At 43.4% G+C, this 11451-nt stretch overlaps 1 protein-coding gene across 1 annotated transcript in view; it reads right to left on the reverse strand.

The window, feature by feature from the left end:
- Positions 1–11451, reverse strand: part of OTOP1 (otopetrin 1) — a 46394-nt gene that overhangs the window by 20046 nt on the left and 14897 nt on the right. Inside the window, exons 3-4 of the mRNA XM_007948790.1 lie at positions 7481–7617; positions 3879–3937 (exon numbers count right to left, since the gene is read on the reverse strand). Of these exons, the coding sequence (XP_007946981.1) occupies positions 3879–3937; positions 7481–7617 (196 nt within the window). The remainder of the gene's footprint in view (positions 1–3878; positions 3938–7480; positions 7618–11451) is intronic.

Genomic DNA, 11451 nt, shown 5'->3' on the forward strand with positions numbered 1-11451 from the left:
TATATACCTAGTAATGGAATGGCTGGGTCAAATGGAATTTCTAATTCCAACTTTTGAAGGAAGCCATACAGCTTTCAACAATGGTTTTACCATTTTACAGTCCCACCAGCAGTGTATGAGAGACCCAATCTCTCCACAACCTCGCCAGCATTTATTATTTTCTGTCTAGTGTTTTGTTCTCTTGTAGACAGGGTCACTATGAGCCAGCACCAAATCAATAGCACTTAACAAGTAGCCACATTAAGAAAGGATAGTGAAAATAATTTTAATAATATGTTGTTATAATATGACATTTAATATGTAATAATATGTTGTTATGTAATGTGTTATATGAAATATGTATATGTTATTGGATGTGATGTGTTATAATGTGTAATATGAAATGATACGTTGTATACTAACATGCCAACGTATAATGAGTGCACACAAAGCAGCATGAGATATTCATGGTTCGAGCCGGCCACAGTCAAGGGCTCAGTGTGTGGCAGTGACTGCCGTACTAGGCGGAGCAGGTCTAGGAGGTAAAGCCAAGGACCCTTTCTTTCTTGGAGGCATTTGGAGCCACATATCCTGAACTGTGACTAAGTAAGTGACTAAAGCAAAGGGAGAGACTTTCACCCAGAAAACCCAATGAGTTTGTTTTTTTCAATTTGGCAGTTGTCATTTGGTGCTTCTGGCAACAGTGTGGCTTGCCGAGGTTAGAGGGCTCACCTGGAGCCCTGCAGTTTTAAGGAGTGCCCAGGATTGGAGCCCAGGCCACCTGGTCTGAGCGCAAATCCTGCTATTGCTGCAACTCAGATGGGACTTCTCACTGAGATAAAAGTAAAATTCCCACGTAACTCACTGCCTAAGCTGGAAAGCATTTCTTCCCAGCCAGTGGGAGAACTCTGTATTTATGAAGAGGCAGCATTGCCTAGTGGTCAGAGCCCACCTGCTTTCAAATCCAGGCTCTGATACTTACTTGTTGATGGTCTTGGGCAAGTCACTTAGTCTTCCTGACCCTCAGTTTTCCCATCTGGAAATGGGGATAATAATAGTAACTACTTCATAGAGGACTGGGAGGATTAAATCTTGTAATATACTCAAGCCACTTAGCACAGTGCCTGATGCCACACAACGCCTCCTGTAAGCATCTGATGGACCAGTGAGCAAGGGTCCTTCCACCCACTGCCCCTCCTCCAGCCATCTCTCTCCCCGGCTGCCGGCAGAGACCTGATGTGGGAGGTGCTAGGAGGACTGAATGATCTTACGTACACGATGCTCCAGGCGTAACAAGAGTGATGCTGTACACACGGCCAGAGTCACTGAGCACCGTTGTTGTTAGCTGCCATCAAGCAGGGTGACCCCACGCACAACACAACCAGACCGCCACGATCCACAGGGTTCGCATGGCTGCATTTTCAGAAGTAGGTCCCCAGGCCTTTGTCTAAGTCTGAAGGCTGCGCTGGAACATGTTCATTATCACAGCAGCACAAAAGGCTCCACTGACAGACAGGTGGCGGCTGCCCACGAGGTCCCCTGGCCGGGAAGCAAGCACAGGTCCCTGTGCTGAAGGTGAAATTCTACCATAGACACCACTGCTGCCATTGTTGTTGCTAGATGCCATCGACTCGGTTCTGACTCATAGCAACCTACACACAACAGGATGAAACACTGCCTGGTCCTGAGCTATCCTCACAGACAAGCATTGCTCTTTGTGTCCACTGTTTTAGCCACCATGTCAATCCATCTTGTTGAGGGCCTTCCCCTCTTTCGTTGACCCTCCACTTTACCAAGCATGATGTCCTTCTCATCTCCCAGAGTAGGTGAGATGAAGTCTGGCCATTCTCTCTTCCAAGGAGCATTCTGGCTGCACTTCTTCCAGGACAGATTTGTTTATTCTTCATTCTTCTGGCAGTCCATGGTACTTTCAGTACTCTTCACCAGCACTGCAACTCAAAAGCATCAGCTTTTCTTTGGTCTTCCTTATTCATTGTCCAGCTCTCACATGCATACGAGGGGGTTGAAAATACCATGGGTTGGGTCAGGTACACCTTAGTCCTCAAAGTGACATCTTTGCTTTTTAATACTTCACAGAGATCTTTTGCAGAACATTTGCCCAGTGTGATACCGTCAGTGGAAACTAAAGAATTTGCCCAGGGTGACACTACACATGCTGATTGAACAAGGAATGAATGAGTGGAAGGTCCTGGGTGGTCTTCAGGGGGTAATATTTGGTTCACAAAGGAGACAGTTTGAGGAGGACAAATTTCAGCTCAGTATGAAATGAAAAGTTTCTAGTGGAGGACTCTGGATATGGACTAGCTGCCTTGGAAGGTGGCGAGCTCTCCATCACTGAAGTTATCCAACCACAAGTAGGATGAGCACCTGAGGGGGATACTACAGAGGGCTTCAAGCTACAGCTGCATCATCGAACCTATGAGCACTCCCAACACTTGGACCCAGCACCTGGCTCTAGGATGGCATTCAGATCTCTGCTCAATTAGAATGTCACAGGAAGACTGTCACATAGGCAAACGTCTCATTCTCTCTATTTTTATAATAAAGAAAGGTCCCAGGGCTTCTGGGCCCACTTGAGTGGGGCTCTGGTCTCAGGGTCCATGCAGTAGGAACACTTGTTGTAGGGAAGTTATCAAACAGGTCCAGAAAGAGAGACCTTTTTGGATCTCTGGGGTCCTGGACCAAAATGCTCCCTGAGCAGGTTCTCATTCCATTCCCCTGAGGGGAATAGCACAGCACACATGCTTCTGCCTGCTCCCTCCTTGCCCTTCCCCTAGCAGGCCTCATACACTGATAAGCCTGGAGTTAAAGGTCACTACCAAGGCCACCACTTTAGGCTGCACAGGGAGTAACATGAGTTCCCAGTGCACAATTCCAGGGGGCACCACTCACAGCCTAGGACACAACAACACAGTATGACTGTAATCGCCAATAGCCTGGCAGCAAGCCCACACCCAGCAGGGGCTCAGTAGGTGCCCATATGTTTCTTGCAGTTGATCTTTACTTCCCTAATAAGGCTGGTGGAATTTATTTCTATTTCAATACTCTATTGAAATAAGTCTATTCAATAGGCATGCATAAATTCATGTTTAAAATGTCATTTGTCTATTTGGATTGTATTGGGAAAGTTTTCCAACATTTTCTAAGATGAAAGATCTTTTTATAAAGCAAACACTGGTCCCTTGATCCACCTGCATGTTTGCACACAAAGCTTTCTGACATGATAACAATAGCTTGTGTTTATGTAATGCACTCATTATCCTATAGACTCTCCCCTTTCATCCTCACCATGACCTGGAGGGACAGGTGGACAGAGAGAATAATAGGGCCAACGCTTCCATTGATACACAACAGAACAAAAGAAAACCCATTGCTATTGAGCTGACTACAACTCATGGCAACCCAACGCATTACACTGTAGAACCATCCCATAGGGTTTTCTTGGCTGTAATCAGAAGCAGGCTGCCCAGCCTTTCTCCTGAGGTACCACTGGGTGGGTTTGAACCAAACTTTTCATTTAGCAGTCAAGTCCAAACTGTGCCACGCAGAGACCTTACATCCTGCCTGTGTCTGTTGCCGCATTCAAGCCTCAAAGGTAGGCTGTATCACTGTCACCACTTTACAGATGAGGAAACGGAAGGTCAAAGAGCTGAAGTGTCTAAGACAGAAGAGTCAAAGTTCAAACCCACCTCATCCTACTTCAACAACTATCTCCAGGAAGAGCAAAAGACAAAGGGTCTCCTCTCCTGGCTGGGACAGGTCACAGAGCCCATCTCAGTTTGTTTAACTCAAGGCAAGATGACACCAATGAGTTTTGTTGGTTCTAAGCAAATGCCAAATTCAAAACAGTCAAAGGCAATTTCTCATTCTTGTTTTACCTTTCAAGTGTCTTGAAAGACTGGATAACATCCTTGGCGTGTCCCCAAAGAAAATATACCTAGATGGAGACAAAGGAAGAAAAAAAGGATACATCAGTGGGAAACCGTCATTACCTCTGCATACTTGAAAAGCTATAAAACTTAAGGATAAGGTATAGGGAAACGCTGTGGATATGGGTCACCTCTGACCCAGCAAGCAGATTGGTATCCTTATCTATGGTGTCAGAAACAATCAGCTGCACAGAAGGGGCTCTTGGAGCTTTGAGGGCAGGACACAGAAGTGGTAAAGATGTCTGCTGTGGGATGGGAGGGGTGTGGAGAGTGGCACCCTGCCTACCGTAAGCCTTGTTTATCAGGTTTCATCCAGGAAACACCCATGGAACAGTTACTGTACACCAGTGTCCAGAACCGAACATTGAGGGCTTTAAGTGAAGAAGAGAACGGACTCAGGCTAGGCATTGACATGTTGTTGTTTGTTGTTGTTCCATCGAGTCGGACCCAACTCATAGTGACCCTTCCTTGGCTTTCTGAGGCGGCATCTCTACGGAAGTAGATTGCTCAACCTTCCTTCCGAGGAGTGGCTGGTGGGGTTGAACTGTCAGCCTTCTGGTTAGCAGTCAAGTGCCTTAGGCACTATGCTACCAGAGCTCCTAGGCATTTACATAGGCTACCCAATCCCCTGGATCAGTACACACAGTTAACAACTTGGCAGTTTGCATCCCCCCAGAGGCATCTCAGAAAAAAGGTCTGGCAATCTACTTTCAAACACTCAGCCATTGAGAGCCCCGTGTTCTGAAGTCATGGGGGATGGATGAGCCCCCAAAGCTATCATCCTGAGATAATTTTTAAACCTTAAACCAAAAATACCCTGTTAATATGTCTTCTCAAAACCAAACCATAGCTTAGCTTAGCTAGTGAAAAATGTCTGCCTTGAGCATTGTGCTTTTTAAGAACTATCTATATGGGATCAAGTTGACACCAGCAACTCAAAAGACTAATAGCAAACTTGGGGGCTGGTGAGTTTATATCAACCAGGGAGGAACAACTCAGAAAAAGAGGTGCAAAACGGTTGCAAACCTTGAAGAATGTCATCAATTTCATTGAATGGTACGTGCAGAACCTATTGAATCAGAGCACATTTTGCTGTGTTAGCCTCAACAACAACACCACGACAATAAAAATTAAAATTAAAATAAATTAAATAATAAAGAAAACCCTGTGGAACACAGTTCTACTCTGACACACATGTGGTCACCAAGAGTTACCTAGTGCCACTCTGACAAGAATATACCACAAATGGGATGGCCTTAACAAACAGGAGTTTATTCTCTTCCGGTTCAGGAGGCTAGAAGTCCAAGTCCAAAGTGCCAGGCTCTAGGGGCTGGGTGAAAGGCCCTCAACCTTGGGCTTTAGCTCTACCTCTTGCTCCTGGCCCACTGAAGCTAGAGGCATCTCTTCACTTGGGCAGCTACTGGCTGCTGAGGCTAACAAGCCCAAGGTCGACAAATAACATGGCACAGTCCCAGTGTTACCAAATCACATGGCAGGCCATTAACTTAAGTCCATTGAAAGTCCCAAGGTCAGCAGAGCATGGCAGGCTGCTGAACAACGACTTGGCTACATGCAGGGTCCAAGCATGCCATAAGCTAGAGACTATCCCCGAGGCCTCTCCTTATATACAGGAAGCACACCACATCCCAAAGGCAGCTGACTCAGCTGCTTGTGGTAGATCCCACCATGGAGTTGATGGCCAGTCTCATCACGGGGAATGACTCCCACCAGCTGCCCAGCCACTCAACCGGGCCCAGCCAAGTTGATATACATATTTAACTACCAAACACGACAATGAAAAAAGAAGAAAAACACTAAATAATAAAGAAAACCCTATGGAACACAGTTCTACTCTGACACACATGTGGTCACCAAGAGTTGGCGTCAACTTGATAGCGAATGCTGTGGTATATATGCAATCGCGTGGCCATAGAGTAATGGTGGCAATGTAGAGTAAGGGTTGAGCACGTGAACACTAATATCCTATAAGCAATTCCTGACTCCCTCACTGCCTAGCCTCATGGCCTTGGGTCTTCAGTGTCTATTTTCCCCTTGGTGAAATGGGCATGAAAATGGAACTTACCCTGGAGGATACTGTGAGCAACTAAAGGAGATTACCCGTGTAAATTACCTTGAATGACACCAGGAGCATCTTAAGTTCTCAGCATTCACTACCATCGACTTATTCATTCATCGGCACTGATTGAGCACCTACTGTATACCAGGCATCATTTTAATTCCTATAATATTTTGGACCTTATTTAAGACAGAAACATTCAATGAGCCCTTTCTACGTGCCCAACACTGTGGGGCACCTTATGCATTTGTCTCACTCAATCTTCACACTGCAGTGATGAGCTATAAGAAGAAAACCAGACACCATGATATAAAATATACTTTCACACATTACCTCTTCCATACTGTTTCACCTAAGATTTCCTGCCTGCTCTGGAGAACACTGTCAGGACAGAAGTTATAACGTTGCTCATCTCTTGAAACATGCCACAACTCAAAAACCCGACACAGCAGTGACACAGGAAAGCTGACATGCAGACCAACAATGGGGAGACTGCTAAGCAAATTATTATTGATGAATGAATTCTCAACTAGAAAGCCCTTACAGTGATGCTCTTTACAAAGATGATATGGCAACACCAAGCAAAGTTTGTGATTTATTTTTTAACTGCAAAACTCAGAATAAAAGTCTGCACCCACAATGCAAAACTTTGACAAGAATGTACATACATACAAAAATAACTGAAAAGGCTAATGTTTTGTTATTATATTTTACTACAATTTAAAATATATATATACATTACACAGGAAATCTAACTCCCCCCAAGCCTTTTCTGGGGGACCCTGGCTTGGCAGGCTTTCCTGATGCTTCTTTGTTACATAGCCTGACACGTGGAAGTCCCACAAAGACAACCATGGAGACACACAACTTTAGACTGAAGGAAGCTGAAGGACCAAGCTTCAGAGATGGACTCAAGTTCCCCTGGGACTTGTGAGCAACTCTGTAACAGCTGGTTCTCTGCTCCACCTGCCAGATGCTTGGATGTTCCAGATTTTCACAAAGTCAAGGCAGCACACACCCTGAGATACACTTAACAGGAATTACCAGCTGCCAATAATTCAACTCCAACTCATGGCAACCCCGAGTTTGTCAGAGCAGAGCTGTTGCTCCACAGGGTTTTCAGTGGCTGGTTTTTCGGAACTAGATCACCAGGACTTTCTTCTGAGGTGTCTCTCAGTGGAATCAACCTCCAACCTTTGGCTATCAGCCAAGCACATGAACCATTTACACCATCCAGGGACTCCTCAAGAGGAACTGAAAAACCCAAACTAATGGCCAGAGAGTCAATTCTGACTCACGGTGACTCCATGTGTGTCAAAGTTGAACTGTATCCAGTTGAACTGTATCTTCCGAAGCACTTCAGGGCGTATTCAAACCACCAACCTTTTGGTTAATAGCCAAGTGCTTAACCTTTGGACCACCCAGAGGCTCTAACAGGAGCAAGGATAACATAAAGAAACTCAGTGTGGTTTACCTGCAAGAGAGTATGTACTGCATGGGTAACAGGGAAAACTCCTTCAGTGGCTGACAAGCACTCGGAAAAGCCAACAAAGTATCCAATTTTAAGGCATCCTAGGATGATGGTAATGACTGCAAACAGTGTGATGCTACCTGAATTGGGGAAAAACACACACGTGTTAATACACAAAGACGTAATTTCAAAATAACTTATTAACACATTATACTAGTGGCCTGAAGAACTCTAAACTGGAAGGCAGGTGTGTCCTGTGTATCATCATACCCACTAACACGTGTATCCCAGGGTCTGATGGTGATACACAATCAACAGAGACTGGGTGAAGTCACATAAAAGCTTTTACAGAGTAGGTCAATTTGAGAGTATCACTCTTGTACTGAAAAATCTTAGTTGTCTGCCTACTCCCTAAAGAGTAAACCCCAACTTCTAAGCACATCATCCAAAACCCTTCACAATTGTTGCCGTTAACTATTGTCGTGTCAGCCGTGACTCATGGAGACCCCATGCACAGCAGATCAGATCACTGTCAGATCCATGAGGTCTTCACTGGCTGATATTTGCAAATAGAGTCAGACTTCCAGATCTGCAGGTTCTATATCTGCTGAGTCAACCAATCATGGATTGTGCACCTCACGCCTCATTCCATTGCTGCTTGTGTTGTGTGTACCCTGTGTTTCTGTGGGGAATAAAAATGCTACTAAACAATTAGATGATCAAAGCAATCCCTCAGAAGCTAAGAGGGAACATAAAATGTCATTTACAGAAGTTCTGGTAAAATGGCAGAATAGGCAGACAGACTGCACAGACCTTCTTCAACAAAGAAAAGGGGAACAAATTAACACAGATACAGAAGATAATCCTGGAGACCTGAGCTTTGAAAGGAAGTATACAGAAGTGGACTAAATTCCAACTAGTAGAAGAATCTGCATGAAAACACCAAAAAAGGAGACATACGGAGCTGAGGTCTGTCAGCCATCCTGATAGCATGGACAGCATGGATATTGCTAAATGGTGTGAGGACCTAAGAATTAACCTAAAAATCAGCCCTTCTAGCCAGGGCCTGCATGGAGGACTGCTCTGGAGGCTGGTGAGTAAAAGGGAAGCAGCAAAGAGGAAGGCGGGCTGAGCTGTGGACTTTTGCCTACTCGGAGGCTGCAGCCATTTTGATGTTTAAAAGCAGTTCACCCATTTTGGATATTAAAGCAACAGCATTCTCCCAGATTCTAGGGGCTTAAGAACAGGCTCCACTTGCTGGGAACCACAAGGACATTCCGGACACAAATGATTAGAAAGGTTTACATTCCCCTTGTTACTCTTATACCCACATCCTCCTGGTGAACAGAGGAGTGAGGCCATCCCTCACTCCCACTCACTTTCTGGGCCAGTAGGAATTCCATCCCAGTCTGTGTGCTGAGATGGAGCCTGGGTGCCCTGCCTAACCCTACTCAGATTTTTTTATTTTTGTTTTTCTTAGTTTATTTGTTTTTGTCTGTTTAAAAATTACTTCTTTTCTTTTTGTCCTTTTTATAATTCTTTATTCTTCCCTTCCCAGGTTCTAGTTTTCAACTTTTTCTCTCTTCCCTAATCCTAGTTCCCATTTTTTTCTTTCTCATGGTTAACCCCATTCCTTGTTTTTCTTTTTGCATTTTTCCCATTTTTTTCTTCATTATTCTCCCGCTCTGCTCTTTTTCTCTTATTGCCTTCTCCCCTGATATTGCAGGGGTTTTGTTTTTTCTTCTTTTTTTATTTTTTCTGTGTGTTTATGCAGTGTGCTTTTTGTCCACTTGCTTTTACTTTTTTGATGGTTATTAGATTGTTGTTTTTGTCTAATTGAGTAGGAGACAGCAACAGTGCCCATACAACATAACTACACCCGCACCTCCTGCAACTTCACTTACTGAGTGAGAGCCACCACTTCCTTCTCCACCAACTGGCTAGATGATAAACAGCCACCAAGAAAAGCCTGACTCACCCTTAACTGCTCTTCACAGTTAACAGAGATCTAAATACAACAACATCAAAATGTCTCAGAGACAACAGACTATGACACGCCACACAAAGAAGCAAGATAAAGTGGTAGAAACAAGGGAGAAGGATACAGACCCAGAACACATCCCTGAGGAAGAAGCAGCATTGGAACTCCCTGATAAGGAATTCAAAAGAATTATATTTTGGTATCTTCAAAGGATTAAGAGACAGATCAAGGAAAACACTGACAAAATTAAGGAAAACACACAAAAAACCCTAGAAGAATTTCAAAAGAAAATACAATAACAAAATGACAAAATAAATGAAAAATTAGAAATAATTCAAAGTCTACAGATAGAAATCCAGAAGATTAATACTAAATTGTCAGAAATAGATAACACATTGAAAAGGCAAAGGAGAATTGAATCAATGGAAGACAGAATTAATGAGACTGAAGACAAATACCTGAATACTTCTTTGGAAAAGGATCAGTCAGAAAAAAGATCAAAACAAAATGAAGAAAGCCTAAGGTTCATGTGGGATACCATCAAAAGGAATAACCTACATGTAATCAGAATTCCAGAACAGGAAGAAGAAAAGAAAACCACTGAGAAAATTGTCCAAGATTTGTTGGAAGAGAACTTCCCTGATATGGTGAAAGATGAGATATATCCATTCAGGAAGTCCAATGAACCCCAAATAGGATAGACCCTGTTCTGGTTACCTAGTGCCACTCTGACAGAAAACATACCACAAATGGGATGACTTAAACAAACAGGAGTTTATTCTTATAATTTGGAGGCTTTAAGTCCAAGTTCAAAGTGCCAGGCTCTAGGGGCTGTGTGGAAGCCCCTCAAACTTGGGGTCCAGCTCTGTCTCCTGCTCCTGGCCCATGGGAGCTAGAGGCGTTTCTTCACTCAAACAGCTGCTGGCTGTTGAGGCTGAGAAGCCCCAAGGTTGACAAGTCAAAAGGCACAGTCCCGATGTAACTTGACCACACAGCAGACATCAATTGGCAAATAAGGACAACTATAATACAAAAAGAGGGAAAAAACTGTGTAGTTACAGAACTTCTAATTGTTGAAGAGGTCAAGAGAGTTGCAAGATAGAATGGACTGTTCTAAACTTGGGGAGGAAATTATAAACCACAGGGTAGACTCAAAGAAAAATTACAAACCTTCACATCACAATAAAAAAGAGAACAAGCACAAATATTTGGCAAATACTAAAACAGTAGCAACAAAGGAAATGATAACATGATTCATAAACATTATGAGCTCAGCTCAGAAAATTATACAGAACAGAGAAGCCAGGAATACCATGAAAAATCCCATAACAAAATGACAGCAAGCAATTCACACTTGTTAATAATTATACTGAATGTCAATGGATTAAATGCACCACTCAATAGATGGAGAGCTGCACACTGGATAAGAAAACAAATCCCATCAATATGCTTCCTACAAGAGACACACCTTAGGGAAAAAGATAAAAATCAAAGGTTGGAAAAAGATATATCAAGCAAATGGCAACCAGAAAAGAGGAGGAGCAGCAATATTAATTTCTCATTAAATTGACTTTAAGAGAAAAACCACCATACAAGACAAGGAAGGACATTATACAATAATCAAAGGATAAACTGAACCATAATAAATATATATGGACCCAATGAAAGAGCCCCAAATACAAAAATTTACCCAAAATTTACCTCACCAGATGGAATACACAGGAATCAGATCCACTACAACTGGGAAACAGGTAATGGATATCATCAGTAAAAACAAGGCCAGAAGACTTCTGGTAAGATGGAGGAATAGGCAGACAAGCTACACAGACCCTCTTCAACAAAGAAAAGAGAAACCAATTAACAGAGATACAGAAGATAATCCTGGAGCCCTGAGCTTTGAAAGGAAGTATACAGAAGTGGATTAGGCCCCAACTACTGGAAAACCCTGAACAAAAACAGTGAGTATGGAGCTGGTCAGAGCAATGGACTGTCA

The sequence above is a fragment of the Orycteropus afer genome, unplaced genomic scaffold (genome assembly GCF_000298275.1).
Source record: "Orycteropus afer afer isolate SDZICR_OR568_19922 unplaced genomic scaffold, OryAfe1.0 scaffold00224, whole genome shotgun sequence".
Taxonomy (NCBI): domain Eukaryota; kingdom Metazoa; phylum Chordata; class Mammalia; order Tubulidentata; family Orycteropodidae; genus Orycteropus; species Orycteropus afer.